Source organism: Dinoponera quadriceps, unplaced genomic scaffold, assembly GCF_001313825.1.
Source record: "Dinoponera quadriceps isolate SergipeBrazil2010 unplaced genomic scaffold, ASM131382v1 scaffold141, whole genome shotgun sequence".
Classification (NCBI taxonomy): domain Eukaryota; kingdom Metazoa; phylum Arthropoda; class Insecta; order Hymenoptera; family Formicidae; genus Dinoponera; species Dinoponera quadriceps.
In genome coordinates, this window is record NW_014554256.1 from 686,501 (window position 1) to 709,199 (window position 22,699).

General features: G+C 44.2%; 3 protein-coding genes across 5 annotated transcripts; 1 reads left to right on the forward strand and 2 right to left on the reverse strand.

Annotated features, from left to right (window-relative positions):
• Window positions 1-283: 283 nt before the first annotated feature.
• On the reverse strand, window positions 284-10,465 carry LOC106750642. Of its 2 annotated transcripts, none has more exons than XM_014631241.1 (4): window positions 9,914-10,465; window positions 7,171-7,430; window positions 2,490-2,901; window positions 284-2,342 (listed from the first exon to the last, which is right to left on the reverse strand). In XM_014631241.1, the coding sequence occupies exons 2-4, from the start codon at window positions 7,418-7,420 to the stop codon at window positions 1,847-1,849; spliced, it is 1,158 nt and encodes a 385-aa protein (XP_014486727.1). In that variant the 5' UTR covers window positions 7,421-7,430; window positions 9,914-10,465; the 3' UTR covers window positions 284-1,846. The 2 variants fall into 2 exon arrangements, with proteins under 2 accessions (XP_014486727.1, XP_014486653.1); XM_014631167.1 differs by lacking the exon at window positions 9,914-10,465 and adding an exon at window positions 8,131-8,241.
• LOC106750834 lies at window positions 2,909-17,306 on the forward strand. Its single transcript, XM_014631467.1, has 5 exons — window positions 2,909-6,116; window positions 15,198-15,264; window positions 15,349-15,409; window positions 15,565-15,648; window positions 16,057-17,306. Exons 2-5 carry the CDS (start codon window positions 15,212-15,214, stop codon window positions 16,333-16,335), a joined length of 477 nt encoding a protein of 158 aa, XP_014486953.1. The 5' UTR covers window positions 2,909-6,116; window positions 15,198-15,211; the 3' UTR covers window positions 16,336-17,306.
• A 1,052-nt stretch (window positions 17,307-18,358) lies between these two features.
• LOC106750900 (putative uncharacterized protein DDB_G0274435) lies at window positions 18,359-22,698 on the reverse strand. Of its 2 annotated transcripts, none has more exons than XM_014631563.1 (3): window positions 22,660-22,698; window positions 19,561-20,036; window positions 18,359-18,776 (listed from the first exon to the last, which is right to left on the reverse strand). In XM_014631563.1, the coding sequence occupies exons 1-2, from the start codon at window positions 22,681-22,683 to the stop codon at window positions 19,629-19,631; spliced, it is 432 nt and encodes a 143-aa protein (XP_014487049.1). In that variant the 5' UTR covers window positions 22,684-22,698; the 3' UTR covers window positions 18,359-18,776; window positions 19,561-19,628. The 2 variants fall into 2 exon arrangements, with proteins under 2 accessions (XP_014487049.1, XP_014487133.1); XM_014631647.1 differs by lacking the exon at window positions 22,660-22,698 and adding an exon at window positions 22,396-22,653.
• Window position 22,699: the final 1 nt, after the last annotated feature.

The window sequence follows — 22,699 nt, forward strand, 5'->3', positions numbered from 1 at the left end:
TTACCTTTTCCTCTCTTTTTAATAAAACGGATGAAAATCTATTATTTAAATTTGTCCGTTATATATATATATATATATATATATATATATATATATAAAGAAAATGATCAACCATAGAAAAGCGCATATTATAAAATCAAAACCTATTGGTGGAATAAGAGTTATCGTTCTATCTTTCGAGAATAGTTGAGTTCTGTCAGACTATTTCATCTCAAGTATGAGAAAAAAAATTAGAAACTAAATCTAAGGAGAGAAATTCCGCTACTAGTTGATCTTAATTACGTAATTGTATGACTTATGAGTTTATTTTGGCACAATTTGAAGTTTCAGAAAGAACGCACGTTCATCATCGTACAAAAACCATATGCGCCACTACGTTCAGATCGAACTAATTCTATAAACAATCTTGCAGATTTTCTGTAAGACGTTGTTATTAAAGTTTTTAAATTCTCGCAGGAAGAAAGAATTGCGGAGCTGGACATAGAAATTTTACGGTACATCTCACAATAAAAGCAATTATCTTATCATGAATATGTATGAACTATGCGATTTGCAGTTCTTTTTCGGTTGACACTACGCTGATGCTACATTCTAACGAAATATAGTAATATAAAGTAAGCGTATTTTACATTTGCCGGTTTTATGGTTAAAGTTACGAATCAACTTGTGTCAACTCGACCACGAAGTGTGGCTGATGTGATGAAGTATGCACGGAGAGAATGTCGTAGAATTTTTTAACCGAGGAATACACTCTATATTCTGCTGTCTTGATTTATTATCCTTCCTTTCCACGTGTGCGCGGAGAAAATTACTACGAATATCATTTAGCTATATATGGTTGCCGCAACAAAATATTAATGTTATTTTGCGCCTATAGATAGACAAAGGTTGTAGGAACCATCGTGATGAAATTTTGACTGAAGTACTAAACTTATTGGGGTTCAGAATATATATTTTGAATCAATTTGATGCTTACGATGAACTTATACGATATACTTGCGGATGTATAAACTTATGAAATACTCGATACAAGTGTAATATTCACTTGAATGCAGTGTAGATTTTCCCGTGTGCACTATTAAAAAATGTATGTTCCTTAGCAAGATAAACTATTACTGACAGTCTATGTCGCTCTTACGTTAATAGAAAATAAGGTGGCAAGATCGAAACGATCTCTGCGATTTAAGAAAGCTACAATATTCCCTCCGTGTAGACCACTGCTTTAACTAAGCTACGACGCTGCTGATCTATATCACAGAAAAGTGTATCTAAAGGAACATGCATTCCGAGCATCGCGATTATTATCAACATCGCGTAATATCGCAAGCCTCTCTCTCTCCCTCTCTCCCCGATTCCTCATTCCCCGGGAAAAGAATGATTACATATGATTATATATAATTATATAAAATCATATATGAATTTTGCCCATATGTGTGATTACATATATGATCATATATGTATACGAAAAAAAACATTATGTTATGTCATTTAATTAAGTGTCGACATCACGTACTGTCTGAAGCACGAGTAGCCAGACTGCATTTACTTCGATTATATAATTTGTAAACAACAGTATTTTTCCGATGTGGACATACATGATTGCACAGCCATACATGGGCGAATTTCGTAAATGATTTTTTCCTTTCCCGGGTCACGGGTGACGTAGGTCTAAAGAGCATTACGCGTTTTCTTTCGGAATCTTTCCGACGTTTAGGAATTTAAACGTGTGCCCGAGACGTTCCTTTCTTTTTTTTTTCTTTCATTCATTCTCGACGGTGCGTATCGAGGATCTCGCGAAGCGAGTCCCACGAGAAGCGATGCGGAAGGAGATCCTCCTCATCCTCGCTCAGTCGAACTTCAGCTCGCGTTTGCACATCGGGCAATTGTCGCTGGACTTGAGGCACTGTCGCAGACAGTCCGCGTGAAAGAGGTGATGGCAAGGCGTCACCCTGGCCTTGGTCATGCCGCACAGACAGACCGCGCAAACGTCGTCGAACCTCTCGATCTCCTCGAGGGTCGCCTTCCGGTACCGGTTCAACACCTTGCGTTCCCGCCGTAGCACCGCGCCCGAGTTCTGCATCAGCTCCTTCCATCGCAGGTAGACGTTCAGGTACGTGGCGGCCAGCAGGAACCTCCAGGAGGCCGATGCCAGCAGCAGCACGCTGAAGATCGCCGACACGACGATCGTGAAGCAATGAAGTATCACCGGGGCGTACAGATTCTCGATGTTCTCCAGCGCCTCCAGCTGCAGGAAACTGAGGATGGTGGGGAACATCTCCACGAAGACCTTCTCCGTTGCCGAGTAGTAGATCCACGTGATCACCGTGTAGATCATCGAAGGCCTGCGACACGTTGGAACACGTGTTAACTCCAACTCGGGCGTCACTTCGAATGCCCCATTTTTTTTTTTTTCGAAGAAATAAGACAGTAAGGTGACCGGACGTTATTTGACAAGAATAAGGGGATTTTCGGACGATTCGATTACTCACTTGTAATGGTCGAGGCCCTGCTCCAGCCCGAACACGAGGAGCATGAAGGTCAACGTGACGACAAACGTCACCGCTTTAGTCCACTCGAGCACGATCTTGGTCGCCGACATGGCGAGATGCTTGATCTTGGATCTCTCGGTCAAGGTGACGTACGGCGACCAGTCCTCCTTCTGGATCAGCTCCTTGATGTAACTCACGCAGTAGGCTATCACGTTGTAGAACATGAGCGTGTAGAGGCAGGTCATTCTCTGTTGCGGCAGCAGCACTTTGTCCGCCAGTATCAGGAACACTATCTGGTTCGCCATAATGGAGAGATTGCGCATCTTCAGGAAGAGATTCTCCGCGCGGTCCACGGGCGCGTACAACCGCCTCAGGAAGCGGTTTAGGGGATGCCAGGCTCTCTTCGCTCCACCTGCGATCACGGCATCGCGACGATTGTTACGACAATGTTCATTCTTTCATCTTCAATCTTTATTTATCTCTTCACTTGTTGCCTTGCGATTATTGAAGAAATTATGCGGGAAATTATAATATTAATGTAACGTTATTGTTATACACTTATGATATTTAATGGAAAGTTGCCCAATTTCGGACACGTCCAAGAAGTAGTCAAGTTAATTTCCACCTTCAAATTTTCTGTTTTCTTTGTATTCCTGAATTATATTACTCGAGAATTATAATACTCGAGAAGCGCGGCTTGAAAGGCAACTTTTTTTTTTTTTACTGTTATTAACAGGATTGATATACATAGCCGAATTATAACTCAAGTTGACGTGACATCTCGTTCACGACAGCATGATGAAGTGCCGCAAAAAGCAAAATTTTTGGCGGTATGCAACCGGCGGATTGACAGCAAACTCGATCAGAATACCGTGGCAGATCCGTAGCCATCTGCATCCTCAATAAGTTCATATTCTGCCGGCAAAATCTGCTGACACAACTTGACAGCAGATTGAAAAAAGCGAGAATCCGAGCAGGACCTGCAGTATGTCCCATTTGAACCCTTAGACAACAGAATGTCTAAAATCGAGACACAAGACACACCTTTAACCCGTCAGTTACCAAATGAATTGAAACCACAAATTTCTGTTTCCTCTTAGGAAATCTCACGTTTTGAAACCTAAGGAAACCAAATTTATAGGTTTTGAGTGTTTCAGAAAAGTGGTAAGTGATAAAGTTTGGAAGGTTATTTTTCGCTTATGTATCGCTTTTATTCGGTGTTGATAACTTGTTTTAGAGTCACTGGTATCTAAACTGAACACTTAGAGCTATGTTATAGGTTAGCAGTGTTATTTCGATGGTTTATAAGTCAAAAATATTGTGCCACCTGAAGGGTGCATTGGGAACTGACGGGTTAAGACTCTTTAAGCCTTCAGAACATCTTTCAATTTTACATTTTTCTATTGTCTGGGAAAAATATTTAAGTGATTACGACAGATACAGCTCGGTCTGTAATCAGTCTGTCATCATATTCCATCGTGGTGTCAGAGATATCGTTTTGTGTCTGCTGCCTGTTCAGTTACCCGAACCGTGTTCGTGTACAATATACAGCCTAGTGATCGAGACGCAGTAGAGGAATATATCTATTTTGGTACGGCGCTTAAAACGGCTAAGTGTCACGGATTGGTGATAATAAAGGTATATTTGAAAAATGCAAATTACACCGATTTCATAAATAACTTGCTGTAAAATTTCATAGTTGAAAAATATAATTGAGCTTCCATCGATACACGATATCGCGTCGGTATTTTTATTTTATGCGAAATTACACGTTATTATTAGTTTTGTCGGTCGTTTTACAGTGTTCGGTTCTAATTTTGTATTCTAAATATATCACAATATATGAGAATATGCCCGAAAGAACTCCGGGAACTTTCGGTATTTTTATATCCGCGATATCTGCTACCGCGAAATTTAACATTCTCGTGAATCCACGCAAATTTACGGCTCGAGTGAAATTATCTTAACCGAGTTTTAATTCCTCAGTTATCTTCGCCGAGTTTTAATACAGACCAACATTTTCAGTTGCAATAACAAAGAGATCATATTTTTTTTATCTGGCCTATTCAGTTACACGAACTGAGAATTTTTTCCGAGTAATATTTATAAAAAAAATAAAAAATAGGAAATCGATTAAAATAGCCAATTCGTTGTTTCTCTCTTCATGTAAAAAATAATTCTCTTGCGGAAATATTTTTTACACAAAAGATTGTATTTTGATAATTACTTAATATTTGCGACTAAAGACATTGTGTGTGTTACTGGTTCTAATTAATAGCTATATACTGAAATATTCAAGTGAGAAATGGAGGAAACATTCAACATATTATATTATCAGGACTCGAAAACTTGGCATGCTCGGACTGTACTGACACACACTCACCTATAAAGCGTTCATATTTCCTTGCACCTGCTCCACTATTCCCAATATAAATATATATATCTACTATTTACATCCACTAATTATGTACACTGAATAACAATCGAAAACGATCGAGGCAGGACGAAGCACCGGTTCAGCCGGTAATCACACTTTAAGGATATAGATCGAAAGGCGGCGCACAAAGATACATCCCGCGATTCTTTCGTCGATTGTCCGGCCGAGTAAAAACGTTTATATCTCCTGCCGTCCTCGCAAGTTACTGAAGAAGATTATCTTCGTTAATGGGTATCGCAATGGGGCGAGCGATATTAATGAGGATACGACCATGAACAAAAAGCACGCAGACACGCGACATCTCGTTATTATTATTATGCGCAAGAACACATTGATATGCGCTCGCATATCGCGGGCGTCCTCGTCGTCGTCCTCCTCCTCGTTCTCATCGTCATGCTCATCGTTCATTCCGTAAAACAAAAAAAGAGAGAGCAAAGTATGGCCGAGATACGATACGATACGAGAATGTCGTGAGTGATTTCCCGGAGGTGGATCCGATCAGCGGCAACCCCCCGTTGGGGGTTTTATCGGCGGACCACTTCGTGGAGAATGACAAGTTGCTGAATAACCTGACGGGGCGTGCTTTACGTTAATAATCGCAAACTTGTTGCCAGCTGATGTTGATGAGCGGTGCGAACGTGCGAGAGAGCGAGAGAGAGCCGCCCCCGGCCACTGTTAATTGAGTATAACGTAATCGACGTGGCCGATGAATGATCGGCTTCATTTTTAGTAACGAGTTCAAGAGAGAGAGAGCTGACGATGGATTTGCATATTAATGGACGTCAGTCAAGACGAGTCACCGGCGACCACGACGATGACGACGACGACAACGACGACGAGGACGGGAAGAGATACAGGCAGGACGAGGATGAGACAAGGACGGAGGTATGGGAGGAAAAGGCGGCTACGTGAGACGACGGCGACCGTAGGATTTCACATGGCAACCGAAGATCCACCCCCCTTAGAGAGATACCGAGGAGAGGGCTTCTGTACCTATAAAATAAAGTGCGTCCGATGTCCGCCAAGCATTAAGCTACTCCTCGTCTTGGCGTTCACACGAAGGGAATTCTCGCTCCGGTCAAAAGAAGCGTCGTCCGCAAGAAGAGGAAGAGGAAAGGGAGTGAGAGTGAGAGGGAAAGAGAGTGAGAGTGAGAGACGAGGGGAATAGAGATAACTGATTCGGAGTTTAGGTAAGCACTGACGATAGTGTTGTTAAAAATGTATAAACGTTATTATTAATACTCATTGACTCTACGGGAACGATAGAGCACTGCCTCGGCGGTCTCTGGAAACGTTAAATTTTAAATACTTAATTTTAAATATGTTAAATTTAAAATTTCGAAATGTCAGGACAATCAGTAAACCGATTAAGAAGTACGAATACAAATGTAAAATCGGTTAAGATTCTTCTCTATCCGGAAGTCAATAAATTCAAGTCATGTAAGACAGAATAGTAGGTGCAACAGGTGATCAGTATCCAGATAGCGTAAATTTTTAAAAGACAGAAATGTCTGATAAGACATCTTTTTCAAGTTTGTACTATCTGGATATCGATTATCTGAGAATGGTTTCTTCGTACGATATGCAGCTAATCTCATTCAGCTGTTGACCACGCTCGGTAGATGCATGCCAACTAAATACCAACTGACAACAATGTTACATCAATTTTCTAATTTTCCACTGATTTTTATTTTTATCTTTCGTTTCTCCAAGATATCGTGCTCTATCTTCAATCATTATAATACTCGAATATTCAGAAAATTCGCAAAATAATCGGACAATATCGTATATGTTTTAACATCATATCTAATGTATTTTATTAGAGCATGTTATTTTTGCACGCTTATATATATATGTAAGATTGAGAATCGTAGAAAACTCTGATAAAAAAGTAAATCAGATTTAGGACTGGTGTTATGAGGCTTAGGCGTCGGATAAATTTTAGCACCGGACGACAACTGTATGCAAACCTGTGCAAACTTGTGCAAACAAATATATAATCAGTTCACAAGAAGGTTGTAACACTTTTTTTTTTACAAGTTTCAGAACGCATTCCGTGTCTGATAAGGAAATTGGTTGTTTAGTAGTTCCCATTGGATACGAGATGCGTTGCGGACTTCATCGGAAAATAAAGTCGGAAATAAAAAAATGTTGCAACCTTTTTATGACTGGCCATATATCGAAGATGTATATACGGTAAATTCGTGGAATTAATGTTAAAACAGCACATTAATTCGTTCGTACCTTTAGCCGCCTCGGCAAGAGTTTTCAGCGTCGGTACCGGGTATCTGTAATTCGCGCTTAGGACGACCGGCAGGACGAGGGCCGAGTACAAAACCGGCGCTGGCGATGGCAAAAGTGGCAATGGACCACGCGGGCAATATGGCAAGAGGAGGACCGCGCTCAAAAGGCAAACGCTTTGTGCCGTCTTCTCTTTGTCGACTGTCAATGAGTTCGCACGAACGCGACGTCTCACCCGTGCTATCATACCCATCTTGGCTCTCCTGAAATCAAGAAACAACACACTTGCTCGTGATTTTTCGCTCGAAGTTGATTTTGAATCTCTCGATTTTGAATTTTTCTCGATTCTTGAAGTTGACTCGTGGAAAGTTCGAGTTCGGTCTCGAGGAGTGCCGAAATTTACACCGCCCCTGATGGAAATATTTTGCTGAAATACACTCTCAACTGATCCCTTTTTATTAATATACGCATTTTTCAGTTTAATTCAGTAAATCTCACGATATCTAAACATTTCTTTATTACTTTTCAAAGTTATATTTTAATTTACATTATATTTCACAATATTATATAAAGTGAATTTCACAGTGAAAATTATGGTTTATTTTGAAATCTTTATTATTATATATTTCAGTAATTTTTCAGTAACTTTCCTCAAATTCATAGTTCATAGTATATCAGTACTCGAATACGAGTAAATTAAAAATATATACTGCTAAAATTTACTGAATTCCACTGAAAACTGCATGCATTGAACAGAATGATAATGAAATGCGGTCAGTCGAGAGGGAATTTCAGTAAAATTTTCAGCATAATAATATTTCCATCCGGGGCGGGATTCGGATGATTAAAGGTAAAGGCGTCGCATCGCGATGAGAGAGTTAAATATCGGTTGAAAATGAAACGAGCTCGACTAATTGCTCAGTGACAGAGTCGGGAGACACAAAAGATGCCAGGAGGCATTACATTGAGTCCGAGTGACTTGGGTCGGCGTGCCACCAAAAATCATTCACGTCATCGCGCCGACGTTCTCTTGGCAGGTCGTCTACGTAGAGACCGCGGGTCGAGTCTACGAGTTTTGCATCTGCTCCTCTAGCTCTTCTGCATCCGATGCCTCAGACTATTCCTGACCGCCCGAAGTTTCGCTCCCTTCCCTTCTTCCTCCTGCCCCCCCCCCCCCCNCCCCACTGTGTCCGAAGAAAGAAAGTCACGCTTCCGTTTTGATCCGCACCGTCATCTCGTGTTCTTCTTTTCTCCCTTCTGTATATTTACCGGCGGTCTGGTATGCACGCCGTTTGTTGCTCCCTCGCTCGAGAATCGTATATTTTTTAACGTCTGCCTGCGCTCGCAGACGATAATCAAACACTTCATTTGGTTTTATACGGCGGTGGTCTGTTTAATTTTCTCCGCGGGCGAAAACATCGTCGACGTTGACCGTCGATCGGACGTGAGAATTTGGATGGGGTGCGCGCGAGGGAACGCTTATCCGCTAATATTTCCCTCCCCCGTCGCACAGTTCTAACTTTATTCCCGCGAAATTTTCTACACGCGTCGCGGCAACACGCGCGTCAACCGCACGTCAATGGGCACGCGATGTCAGATGATCAGATGATGATGAGTACGATGAAGGTACCGGCCAATGGAAACGGCGGGGATAACGTGGCGTAGCGTGTTCGGCGCAATTTTCGGCAATTGCATCGTGCGTTGCTCGGGACAACAAATGTTTCGTTGCGGGTGGAACGAAGCGTGTCCGTGATGTCAGTGGTAAACATGTTTGCCACGGCGTTCGATTTATGAAAATATGAAAGCACGCGCATCTCGTAAATAAATACGGATCTCGGAGCGGACGTCGGCGCTTCCGGCGCGCAACTTTCGTCCGCAGTCGCCGGCAGCGAAGGAATTTTTTTTTAGAAACCTCCGATTCGCATTTATGTTTCGAGTGTGCGCGAGATTAGAGATTAGAGAGATGACGGACACATACATATACACACACACACACCGATCTCGCTTTCTCATCTCTACGTGTTTAGCGCCAAGAGCGTCCATCCGATCGTTATTTTACACCTATATCGAGCCCGCACTAAGTAAATAAGACGTAGAATCAGACGCGTCACGCGTTTAGATCTGAACACGCGAGTAGTTTCTAAATATGCAATCGTCGCATCCGCATCTTCTGAGACACGTGCCTTCTCTACTCCCGACTTCTCTTCGAAGAATTATCTTTCATCATCGAATTACCTCACATTCACCTGTCTCTCTTTTCGCGCTTTCGTTCCTTCAGATAAGATTGCAAATATTTATCTACGAAGAGAGAGAGAGAGAGAGAGAGAAAGATGAACAAATTGAATGAACATCTTAACAGAAAACAAATGGAAGTAACGAAAATGAGTCAATATCGAAGGTCCAAATATATTTTATCGTACGTTACGAAGGGGATTCAAAGGGTTGCGCTCATTGGAAAGATTACATCTTATCATGCATGAATACAAGTAGAAAAGAATCGCGCAGTTTCTCGAAGGATTTCTATGCGTGGCATACTTTCGAAATATTCCGTGATTTTTATCCCGACGAAATGGTACGTGCGTGTGTGAGTTTTTTTTATAGTGGAATTTAATGACGTTCAATGTCAATCACACGGAACACACAGAAAGCCGAGGTTACATTCAATAATATGATAATATACGCGGTTATGAAACGATCTGACAGCACTCGGAAGCGGAAGTCGGTGATACCCAAGTCTACTACTCACTCTTGGACGACGGAGATGAGGGGGAGCGTATTTAATTCCTCACGGGAAGAAGAAAGTCTCGTTCTTCGCGAGTGCCGCGAGCTCGGCGAAGGGACCTTCTCGCACTTTCAATTCTTCTTAGAACTCTTCGACTCTGTCCGGGGATGAAGCGCGCTTCCCCGTGGCCTCACTCGTGGAACGTTGCTCGCGTTGTCAGACCGCACACGTCCAAAACGAATGCTAACTGGTACGATACTAACCCGCTCTGTCGAGCCCTCGTAGCAGCGAGGCAACGAGACGACAAGTGTGCGTGAGCGTGTACGTGTGACAGAAGTGAAGAGAGAGAGAGAGAGAGGGAGGGAGGGATGAAACGAAGAGGGATGCTGGGGAGGGAGCGGATGCACAGAGGAAGCGCAATGATTGCTATAGAAGATGAGAGTGAACGAGAGGAAGCGATTCGGAAAAACGGTAGAAGAGGGTGCGGACAGGGAGAAGAGAGTTCACATAGTGAATCTTGCATAGAAGCACGTAGAATGAGGGAATATACCGGTGGGAATGCGGGAGATGTAAAAGTAAAGGTAGAGAGAGAGAGAGAGATAGAGAGAGGGCGGGGGAGAAGAGCGGAGGACGTGGGAGGGGGAGAATTTGGCATCGGTGTCGAGCAACGCAAATCTCTCCGTTTATTTTTAGCAAGCCGAGGCGTGATGTCGTGTTTCTCGTCTCGGGCGGCGTGAAACCGCCCGTTTCCAAACCGCGAAAACTTCTACGGAGATTTTCCCCCGGTGTGCATCTCCGCGGTATGCTGGTCCGCTACGTCATCATATCAGCCGCGCGTGCGGCTCCGTTCGCGCTCGTCGTTCCCGCGCCGAATTTTGCCAAGCTGTCGCGTAGCGATGACACGCGAGATCACTCAACATTCAGATCGTTTCTGCCTTTATTTCTCCTTGTTTGTGAAAAAATATGGAAAAAAGCGTGACTCGCAGGTTTTGGGTGTCGCGTACATTTTTTTGTTACATTCTTTTTCTCTCTCTTTGCGCGCGCGTACGCATTCGGATGCACGAGAGACGCCGTCCGGGAACGCGAGGGAAATTATCCCGCGGGGGTTCGCCGGCTCGGTGAAAATTCATTGAAAATTTCGCGCGTCGAGTCGTCATTGTCTGATGCGATATGCGTCATACACTACTCATTGCCGCGGGGAGGGCACAATTATAGCTGGTGATTTTGCCGGTATTCCTGGTACCGCGTTGAGCGCGTGGTGATGTCGCCGAGCGAGGATGTGTCGGCTGTTGACGAATTTTTCCGACCACTAGGCGGAGAACTAATTCCGGCGCATCGGTACTACCGAAAATAAACGCCAGTTCAACCGTTTGCACCGAGACAATAATATTGTTTGCGCGGAAAATCGGAAGTCGTGTGACGCGTATTTACCATCTACCACGCGATCTGAAATCACCCGACTCGTATTTATTTAATACGAAAACATTACACTGCAATGTCTCATCGTGACGACAGGAGTTCTTTGCACGCAGAAAAACAGCTTTTTATCCTGTAGATTTTTCACAATTTTATATCTTGTTTTCTGGTGGTGTGACCAGTAGAGTTTATCTTGCTAAGTAACAAAATAAATTTTGTCAAGCGGCATATGATAAATTTTTTATAGTATAAAATATGAATATTTCAGTTTCTAAAATACAAGTAGTACGTATAAAACAAGAAGATGATCAATTAAGAATGTCTTTCTTCGTAATTATAAAATCCTGTAATAGTAATTTTTCTTATTAAATTATTGATTATTCTTATTAAATTATAATAACAGTTTTTATTGTTGGTTTCTCTTTGTTTCTTAATAAATGCGTGATAAATATAAGTGAATCCTTCGACAGTTCGAAAATTTACCTAATATATTTGCGTGTTCGTTCCTTCTTTTTTAACGTACTTATCTTAACTTCTTTAACGCATAGCACACGAGATTCGTTTGTGGTTGAAAACACGAGATTGGACTCGCTTTCCAAAAATGCGTTTGTCACTGTGTTATTGACCTGATTCTCGCGATGCATGCATTTTCAGTTATCGAGAGATTCGGTCAGTCGCCGTCTGCGAGTCTATTTTCGCGCCGTCCTGCGCGAGAGTTTAGAAAGACACGCGATTCAAAGCGACGATCCACAATGGTAACATCTCCGCAAATTATTGTCGACTGCTTGGTTCAAACTCAAGAAAAAGAGAAAGAGATAGATAGAGAGAAAATTATCCTTGAACGCATATGCTCACAATATTTATTCCTTTTCTTCTCACACATGGAAGGTCCACATTAATAGTAAAGAAAAGTTACTTAAAGTTACTTAAAGTTACTTGAAACGTATCTCTGTATATTCAAACTGGAATTTAAGCTCAGGTGTGATTTTTTTTACACAATTATATAAATAGGCTAAGTTTGATAATGTGGATATAGAAAAAAACATTGTTTCTGTCATACATGATGCTAACGTGCGATCTCTGATAAGAAATTTATTGCGTCACACACATGTCAGTGTCTGGCCGGTAGCGAACGCGTTAATATCTAAAAACCGTCAAAATAAGATTACGGTGGATCGGAGGAAGACAAAATATTACACAAGGCGCCGGCTGTGTATCGGCATTCCCATTATCTTATTGTAATGCTGTTGTTACAAAAACAACGTGTTGATTGTGTGCGCTCGCCGATAGCGGAGTCGGAGAACCGCGATATTATTAGAACGACTAGACTTGCTGACACAGATAACAATATCGCGGAGAAACCGCGTGGAAAAATAATTACGACTCATTCAAGATCATGCTTAATGATCGCACGTGTGCGCATGTATCGTCACTTATCCGGGAGTCCAAAGAGGAGAGAGATTAGAGAACTAGGGGGTCGGATTAATATCGTTGCGTGTCAAGATTATTATTTCGCAATTAGATCAACAATAATAAAATATATATTTTTATACATGTGGACAAAAGCGCGCAATGATATAGTAGGAAGACGATAAAATTGCTAAGACAAACAAGGAGTTACGGCCACAAACGGGACAGAAAATATCATATCAATGCGGGGTGAAGGGGGACGAAAAACGGTAGGGCTATTCTTTTGTTGTATATACACGCGCACACACACACATACACACACAATCATACGTACACCACTCGCGCAGACGAGCGTTTGCAAAACGTAAAGGAGACTTCAAGATTCGCGGAGTATCAATACTGAGTCAGTCACGTAGTTTCCTTGTTTATGGACGGATGTTTATGCAGCTATGCGGGAGGAACGAAGGGAGGCCTCGTTCAGCGAAGAAAGTGGATCATGTGTCGACGAGAAGCGTTTATTGTTAGAACAACAATAAGACAGAGCCGGCAGAGGAGACCTACATGTTACTCTTATTTCAAGAAACAATGTGCTTTTTCGGTCAATGAACCCGACGACGAGTTTAAAGTCCACCGCCTCTCTTTAGTGCTTAAGGATTGCTTAATGTCGTCCAGCCCGTATTCCGTTGCAGTCACGTTGCAATCACGAGCAGCAATTGAATTGAGACCGTCGACAAGTCACGATTCCGTATCTCGTCCCCCGCATCCGGGCCGAATTTATTTCGCGTTATCGAGGCACGTTTTAAATATAATCGTGAAGAACGACAAATCGGGAGCGAGTATAAGAGACAGTGTGCGCACGCGAGGAAGCGATGGCAATTATGCATCACTTGTGTCCATTTATTCGCAACGCGTGTCATCGATAAACAGTGCCGATCGGAGAAAAATCCTCGCTTCGTTCTCGCACGCACTTCTCATCCGACTGTTCTCGAACTCTTCTGAAACTCAATTCTCCGATTCTCGTCCGTTTTTCCTTTCACCTTTTCCGGACTTCGGAAACAGTCCCAGGGAAGATCCTGAGTCGTCGGGGATAGGCTAAGCGCGGGGCGGAAAAAACGCAGTCGCCACTCCTGAGACAGGGGCTCGCACCGCGCCGGGAGTGAACGAGCCGCTCTGTCCTTTCACTCTTCTGCATATCGATAAATCGGTACGCCGGTAGTCTTTGCCCCCGGAGTCACTGTAGGCTGCTGCGGCTAAACCGTTTCACTATGTAGAGTGGGGATCCCCGTGGCGATGTAGGACATCAGTTTTGTCCGTTTAATTCGCGAGTCAAGTCACCAGTCACTACATACGCTTTTCCGAAGCTCCCCATATCGCGCCGGACGAGAATTCATTTGACAAGTCAACGTCGCGCCGGACACTCTTTTCACACTGCGCTCACACAGTCGCGGTGTGTCTCGGTCTGTCTCGAACTGCCCAAAGTGCGGATTATGAGAATTTCACGTGTCTCGTGCATGCCCGGAGAATTCGTTCTCTCTGTGCGTGCTTTCGTACGTCGAGTGTGTGTTCGAGGCGTTCTTCCGGATGGATCTCTCTCGGTCCTTCGTCGAAAGGCTCACCTTCTCTCGTACGTTCTGTGAGTGACACTTCGCTTTAAAAAGCCCGATATCATTCACTCTACACGCTCCCGACGCCGATTCGCGATCGCAACGCATGAGAAAAGCCGAGTTCGGTGACACCTACCCCCGATTTTCCGTGTGTCGGGCGTTCGACACTTCCGAAATGAACGGCCGAATCGCTGCGGGTTACGTCCAGATGTTGAACCACAAGGCGAACTGAACTCGGTAAATGTTGAAAGATTATCCGCATCCGAGGAAGGTTTTGAGAATTAATGCGCGAACAGATGAGATGATGGCTTTCGGACAGGAATATATCCTATGTTTCGTATCATTTTTTAATTTAAATTCTTTGCCTCGGCGGGAGATGTTAGACTGTTCAAGTTTGTTGTCTACTGCCTCTCGCATTGTTTAACTCCTTCGAGAACATTCTCGAAGTTCGTTATTGTTGACTATAGCTGCCTTTGTTGCTATTAATTGACAGCGGCCCTCGATAACAGAAATTGGTTTTAATAACAGGATAACTGGTTTTTTAACTTTCAACGAAGCTAGACTATCCGATCACATACAAAACACTGCTCGCAATTGATCCTAATAATAAATCCTAAATAAACCAGCAAGATTAATAAAGCGTTCGTTAATCGGCGCCTGTAACCATCATTATTGCAACTAAGAAAGTAAGCTAGAGGTTTTACCTCGTTTGCGTTACCCGTGGACTTCCCGAGGCTACACGCAAAATCATCCTATTTTTAGGGTAAAATTTGCGGATGTACCTGCATGTCCTATAAAGGCAGGCGCAATTCTTCAAATCTCGCGGTGAACAAAGCGTCACGGATACTCAACGTGTGCATCGCGTTTCTGTGTTTCAGACTGGTAGATCGCTATGTTCGTTTTGCAACCTGTCCATACAATCGTCCTTTTAGCCGCCATTTTTGTGTAAGTAGAAGCGACAATGTGTGTGTGTATGTATTAATATTATATATACGTGTTTGCATTAAAGGTAAAAACTGGATGTTTCAGAATCGGCAAGTGCTACACCTATCCGATGATACTGCAACGGCAAGAGGCACAAATGCAAGAGGTACGATATAGTATACTGAGAAAACAATATTTTTAAGATTACTTTCTGAAAGAGCTACTTCTAATTCGCAAAATAAATAACGTTGCATCGGAATAATTATTCTGCCTCTCGGAGTAATTTAATAAGCTATACTGATAAATATTTTCCTTTTTCAGTGTAACGGATGTGGCAACGAGTGCGATAAATGCACATTCGGTGTCACGGTATCGAGTTTCTGCGGTGTCAACGAATGTCGAAAGGTGAGTATCGATGTGTTGTTTAACACATTGGCTGTGTATCGATAAAAATTTCATGGAACACACGAGGATTCCCAGTGTTATGTTTCAATACTTTTATTAACTTACGTTCATTATTCTTTCCCTTCCTCTCTTTCTCTCTCAGTAAAGCAATAAAAAGAAAATTATTCCCGCAGACGAAAAAAGAGCCTACGCTAATTAATTCATACAGGAACAGTCAATTCTTTTCGCACGTCAACTACGAGGGTAACTGGACAATTCGACGGTCGATATATCGAAGGCGTACAGTCACGCGACTTTTCACGATTATTTGTTTACAATTTCTCGAGGGGACCACTCGAACGAGAGAAACAATTCGAACGTCGTCGTCCTGCCGACACCGTCTCTACTTCGCGCGTTTCTTACCCGTAGGGACCCGGCGAGAGATGCGGAGGTCCGAGCCAGTCACTGGGAGTGTGCGGCGCAGGGCTTAGCTGCACCTGCGGGCTATGCACTGGCTGCAGCCTGGACGTATACTCGCATCCGTGTATCCCGAATACCTGCCCGCCTTATCAGACCTGGGAGCAACGGAATCATCATGAGATGAACGGCGGAGTTTACTTAGACATACACGGTAACATCCGACCACCAGACGGCGGCAAGATACGACGGATCGACGAACGACGAGTGAGAGGATTGAACATGGAGTAAAAGTGAATGAGGCAGGGAAAGAGAGAGGGTGGAGTAAAGGAGGCGAAGGGGGGGGGGGAAGAATGAGAAGAATGAGAAAAGCGGGTATTAATAATTTTCCGAATTATTTATTGCATTTGACGGTGTAATCTCATTAGGTACCTACTAATTGTGATAGACAGACTCGTCAGGATCCCGCATCGTCTCTATCTCCGAGACGACGGCGTGCCTGTTCGTGTTTAACGACAGTTTCTGTGATTCCTTTTTTTTTTTTTTATAATATTACTATGTGTATTATTATCCTCTCTTGTATACTCACGTATCGATAAAATGCTCGCTCGCTCGCGTGCGTGTGTGCGGGTATGTCCATACGCGCGCGCGGGCTGGCTTGATCTCGCGAGATACACGATGAATCATTCCACACATGATTCTTGGCTGTGAATCGCATTTCTCTCGCAGAATGCGCGAACACGCGCGAAACGATGAACTGGGTTTCCTCGATGTTCCCACGTACCGCCGTCGGGATCTCCGCCGAATATTGGGAGCGCTGCGGCGGTACCAGGAGTGTGCTTCGTACGTGATGTGATTTTCTTCGCGATTAAAGGCGCTTTAAAGGACGAGAAGGACCAGTTTGCTTTCGGTTTTCTCTCCTGATTAATTAATTAACACGTCCGCTACGTACACGAGTTTATTCGAGGAATTCTTCCTGCGGACCACAAATGCATTTGTTCCCGTGTAATCGCGCAAGACTTATCATTAGTTTATTTATATGAGTACAGAATGCATTGCAACGCCGGTGACGAACGTGGCGAGCAGAATTGAAAATTTTAAACAAAGATGAGTTTGAGAGGTGTGTATGTGTGTGTGAGAGAGAGAGAGAGAGAGAGAGAGAGAGCAGTGACGCTCCAGTAGCGAACGTGTTAACCATGTGAAATGCTTTGGCGAAACGCCGTCCTATGTAACGGAAAACAGAATAAAATTGGCTGCATTCATATTTGTATTATCGATATATCCGATCCGTCCCCCTTCCTCCGCAAACGGTGAATAAAGTGAAATTGCCGTCGTTTATGATGACAAACGAGACGAAACGATTTGTTTACGCGCGCGATAACAAGTGAAAATAAGCCTGTATCTGCAACACGGATTTTATTTAGAGAATATTTTTCTCGTGTTTATACTTTATTTAGATTTTATTTAGAGAATATTTTTCTCGTTTTTATATTTTTTTCTTAAAGGACGACGAGTAAAATCCGGACCGATTTTGGTTTCCGGAATGACAGATATAAAAACGATATATTTTTTCCTAGTTTTTGAGCTACGCTGAATCTGAAAAGCATACTGTTTTTACTTGCCACTTCGGAGACCAAAATCGACCTATTGCGTGTGTTTGGTCGTTTCTTTCGGCTGTTGCGCGTCCCTCTGTTCGTCATAACAAATCGATATAACTTTCATAAAGTATCCCATAAAATGTCACATCGACGCAAATACGGTCTCGGGTCATGTGTGTCGCAAGTGCCGTACCTCCTCTTCTTCACAGTTGAATGTCGGCCATTCACAGAAATACTGCATCGTGTACCACAATGGCGTTAATACGATGAATAATGATTTTGTTCGCGGTCAATCGACAGATAATAAATTATTTTCTATCAAGCAATCATGGCAACGTCGAGTTGGCTTTCTGCTATTCCCAGGTTCGACGTCGGGATATGCATTGAATATACACGCTGAAATAACTATTGCGCGCTCGAGGATTAAAGATTTATTATTCGCCAAATCGGAACGGATTGGCGAAATATTGTTATAATTATTGTCGCTTCTCTTTTTAAAGAAACAATAAGAATATTAAAAGGCACATACAGGGTAGGAATAATTGCGTTTCAGACGAAAAGTGTACATTGTATGTGTACGACTATATCTTATGTAATCTAAAATATCAACAAGATTGTTAGAGATTCGAAATTATACAACATTACGAAGCATTTTCAACACCTACCTACGTTATTGTGGTAAACGCATTAATTACATAAAAGAAATTATATANTTTCAGGTAACTCCTATCATTATGATAACCGGTTTCTACTATATCTATGCATCGCTTTCTTATTTTCAGGTTGCACCATCTTCGTCGATCTGTCGTTCCCCTATCAACGTTTTTATCGCTAATCGTCATCATTAACAAACAAAAAAGTTGAAATCGTAGAAAAAGTCAAATTAAGTGAGAACAAAAGCGGGAGGCATAACGATTTGTCACGAAGAAGATAAAGTTTCGCGAATTGTTGCCGGTTAATTCTTGACATGGCTATCGGGCGAAGTTAAGATCGAAAAGTGCGCATTATCAGATAACGCGAATTAACTAGTAAAACTGGTTCAATCAGAATCATTGTTCACGTCCCCACACATAAACACACATTTCTGTTACTGAGATTTCCTCCGAGCGTCCTCACGAGCGAGCCCGCGAAATACTGAAAAACAAAACAAAGGACACACGGTATGAGAATAAATACACGAAGAAGGCTGAGAGAGACGTGCCAGAATGCGAGGTGTGCCGAGAATTTAAGGGTCAAGGGCTCGCGGAAAGCTCAGCGTTATATTTAAACCGTTCATAAAAGCCTCATCCGAGCGAGATATGTCAAGCGGACACACATGTGCAGCTGTTTACATTTTTCTTCTGCGGCAGTTAACGAATGCCTTAATTAATATTAGCACGCGATCATCGTCGCGACGTTATTACGTTTCGCAGGCAGTGTTAGGATAATGCTTTCGTAACGCTTTTGATGGAAAAATCCTCGCTGTTTTTTTCAATCGCACGAGGAGGAAAAAGCTGTGTCTTAAGGATTTATTGGGGCGCGGATTTATCGTTCGATATATTGGATCAGTCGAAAAGTTCGGCACGATTCTTGAGTCAAATTTTACCTCATCGTATATACGACGGAGACAAATTACTCGCAAACCAAATGATCGCCATTATTATCTAATATCACCGTAAATTATAGTAATTTTTTGTAGCGATTTTTAGTATAGAAAAAGTAATTCTTTCCGGTAATATTTTTTAGTATAAAATTTTCTCCTCACGTGCATGCATGCGCGTGTGTGTGTGTGTGTGTGTGTAGCAGGTGTCCGAAAATTCGGAAGGAAGCCGAAAGTCGAGTCGAATCTTTCGACTGATGACCAATACTTGAATCACGTTTCGCATGCAACGAATTTGCACAAAACGAGCAATTTCGCATATAATACTGAAAGAAGTACCTCTTTGCGCACGGCGACGCCCCGCATCACCGGTATCCAGGAAAAGGCCAACTGATGAGCGATAGCCTTTACTGGCCGTTTTGCTTCAGCAACTTCCGCGTCCGGAAGCCACGGAAACCAGCCTGAATCCTCGTCGCCGCGGCCTGGACGGCCTGCTGCCTCTTTCGCACCAGGAAACCGCGGATGCCCGCCTGGATCTTCGTCGCCGATTTCTCTTCGAGCGCCTCGCGAGTGTTCTGCCTCTTCAGGAACGCGTCCTTCGGCTTCGCCTGTTCCCGAGGTTCTCGCTGTTGTTGGTCCCGCTGCTTTACCTGTTGCCGCTGCTGCTGCTGTTGCTGCTGACTCGGCTGCTGACGGCGACGCTGCGACGTGGATGATTCTTTCAGCTGCTTGCGCACGCGATACCCGCGAAAGTTGGCCTGGATCTTCGTCGCCGCCGTGTTGGCCTTCATCGCATCGGCCTCCTCGCTCGCAGCCTGTGACATGAACGAAGCTCTGAGGCGAAGGCTTTCGCGAAGCTCCCTGCGTCACAGCGCGCCGTTAAAATCGACGTCAATTCGCCCCGGGAGATTCGATGCGATCCGATTCTGGGTAATCTCGATGTTCCGCCCGAATTGTTTACGAAGTCCGCTTCCGGAAGTAATCGGGCAGATTGCCGCGCCAGTTTACAGAGATCGACGGACCGAGAGCGGAAACGGAAGCAGCTTTTATTCCCGATCGTGCGTAAAGTTCGCTCCTGAGGACCAACTCGGGCGTTTCCTCGACGAGGTGGATCACGAGCCGGAATCAGATTACAGATTTGCCGAACTATTAACTCCGGGGAAATTTATTCGAAAAGCGAGAACGGAAATGCCGGAGCGGGCGGAATTACGACGAGCCAAGAAATGGAACCTCCGATCATAAGTAAATATTGATGCAACGGAAAGAGAGAGAGAGAGAGAGAGAGAGAGAAAATAGCTTCTTTCTTCGTAAAGATTCTTCAGGGAAGAAATGGAAGCTCGAGAAAATCCGTCTCTAATTGTTTAAAAATGCCGATCCTTCCGTTCGGCAGTGTGGAGGGGAGGAGGGGTCAAGTCGGAGAACGGCAATTCGTGGCTATACATAGGAAATTGCCGAGCCAATCGCGCGAAAAGTATTCGTGGAAACGAGCTCCAGAGGGGACGCGATCGAGCCGATGATCCTCACGGAGTGTGTGATTTATAAATATCGATTCCTGAGGAGAAACAGAATCAGCTTGAGGTTCCTCCGCGGGGGACGAGAAGCGGCGACCCCGAACAACAACTCTCTTTCCGGGATTGCGAGACACTTCCGCTCACTTCCCGCGATCGCACACTCCTTATCGCGCGTCCTCCTGGCCAGAGGTGGGACGGGGAACTGACGCGCGACGGACGTTATCCGTTCCGAACGAAGGATGGATCTATCGCGCCTGCGCCTTGCGTGACGACGACAGCCTCGCCGCGAGAGCCCGTCCGCCGGGCGGAGGATCCCTGTCGATCGCTTTACGTCTTATTCCGTGTGCCGTGTCCGAGGATGGTTAATTTCGTACAAACTTGGCAGAGGACGAGCCACGACCGCGTTCGATGGCCTTCGGCGCTTAAACCGAGGCTCGGGAGAGTGCAGCCACGGTGTGGATCTTCGTCGCGTCGTTTATTTATGGTGGAACTCGAGAGAGAATGAGATTTCGCGCGTCCGCGAAATCTTCACCGCCTCCGAGTGGCCGAACGGAGTGTCTTTTGGACTTTCCGGACTTCCACGTATTTTCTTCTTGTACAAGAATACGAAGAATTTACTGGTATACCATCGAAGGACTATTGACTTTTTGCTTCTTTTTTAATAAAAAAACTTGTCCTTCAATGATACATCAAATTATATGATATATCAAATATTATATCAATAATTTTCGTATTCTTATGATTTTTGTCCACACGGATAAGACGCCGTCGGAAAACGATAGAACATTTTTGTTCTCTCCTTCATAATCCGATTTGCGCCCTTCTCGCGTTTATTAAGAGCCCGTCGTGCTTCCTCGAAGACGCGGACAGTCGATTTAATTGCGGCAACCTCGCATATACTACGAAAATACATTGAAAAGTCATTGAGACTCCCCGTCCCTCAGTCTGTTTGAGACTTCAATTGTCGCGTCGAGATGGAGGGGCCCCGCGTACAGAGGCGATCACGGCGGAGTATTCGTAATATGACGCGGGTCGAGCATTAATTTTGCTTTCGTGGGTGAGCTCGGCCGCTCGCGTCATAGGAAACCCGCCGTCCTGAGGCCGGTATATGCTGACTGATGATTGACGGTCGCGAGAGCGCGACGAAAATTCGCGCGCGAATCGTCAAGAACGTTCCAATTTGCTCGCGCGTTCGTCGTTTAATCCCGAACGCGTGGTAACTTTTCCTTACGCTCGTCACTGCGAAAACACGCTCGATCGGTCAACGTCGAACGATCGATGACGGACTTCCGCCCGTTTCCCCCTCGGTCCTCTCGTCGCGCTACGTTCCACGTAAATTGTAACAATTTCAACGTATCTGCATCTTTATTAACGACAAATTGCGGGAAACGGTAATCGAAGACGCCGTTTGATAAGGGGTCGGTTTTATCGCTTCCGATCGCGAGACGACTGCTGAAGGTATCGACAGGACTTCTTATTTCGACGGAAACTCGTGGATAAAAGGAACTCGGGAATTTGAGGAGAAGAATCGCGCAAATGCAATGTTAATTGGAAGGGGAATACGAAAGCGATGTGAAAACGTGCGATATCATCCTCGGACGAGTTTCCCGAAAGCTAATCCGTGTCGGCTCCTATCGCGTTCGCGTTTGCTGACCTTGCTTACCTCGAAAGTGCCGGGTGTACGTGACAATGTCACACACAAAGAGCTAATCGGTCGCGTTTACCGGTGAGCGTAACTCGTTCGTCGGTGACGAGACGACGATTGTTACGCGGTGGCGGCGGCGGACACTGATACACGACGATCACTATGAAAGAGAGAGAGCGGATAGCGCGACAAATCGGCGGTGCCTGCCGCGCAACGACGAGCGGCTAGTGGCAGCGGCGTCGCGACGCCCGCCCTGACGTCACCGCGACGTCGTGCCCTTACCTTGGATCCCCGCTCACTGGACATTCGCAGTGACGACGAT

Coding starts and splice junctions, on each gene's coding strand:
- LOC106750642 (XM_014631167.1), bottom strand. Junction 2,902..7,170: donor TCTTGCCGAGGCGGCTAAAG/GTACGAACGAAT, acceptor CCGTGATCGCAG/GTGGAGCGAAGAGAGCCTGG. Junction 2,343..2,489: donor CAGGGCCTCGACCATTACAA/GTGAGTAATCGA, acceptor AACGTGTCGCAG/GCCTTCGATGATCTACACGG.
- LOC106750834 (XM_014631467.1), top strand. CDS start 15,212: ATGTTCGTTTTGCAACCTGTCCATACAATCGTCCTTTTAGCCGCCATT. Junction 15,265..15,348: donor CTTTTAGCCGCCATTTTTGT/GTAAGTAGAAGC, acceptor TGGATGTTTCAG/AATCGGCAAGTGCTACACCT. Junction 15,649..16,056: donor GTGTCAACGAATGTCGAAAG/GTGAGTATCGAT, acceptor TCTTACCCGTAG/GGACCCGGCGAGAGATGCGG.
- LOC106750900 (XM_014631563.1), bottom strand. CDS start 22,683: ATGTCCAGTGAGCGGGGATCCAAG. Junction 20,037..22,659: donor CCAGTGAGCGGGGATCCAAG/GTAAGGGCACGA, acceptor TTCATGTCACAG/GCTGCGAGCGAGGAGGCCGA.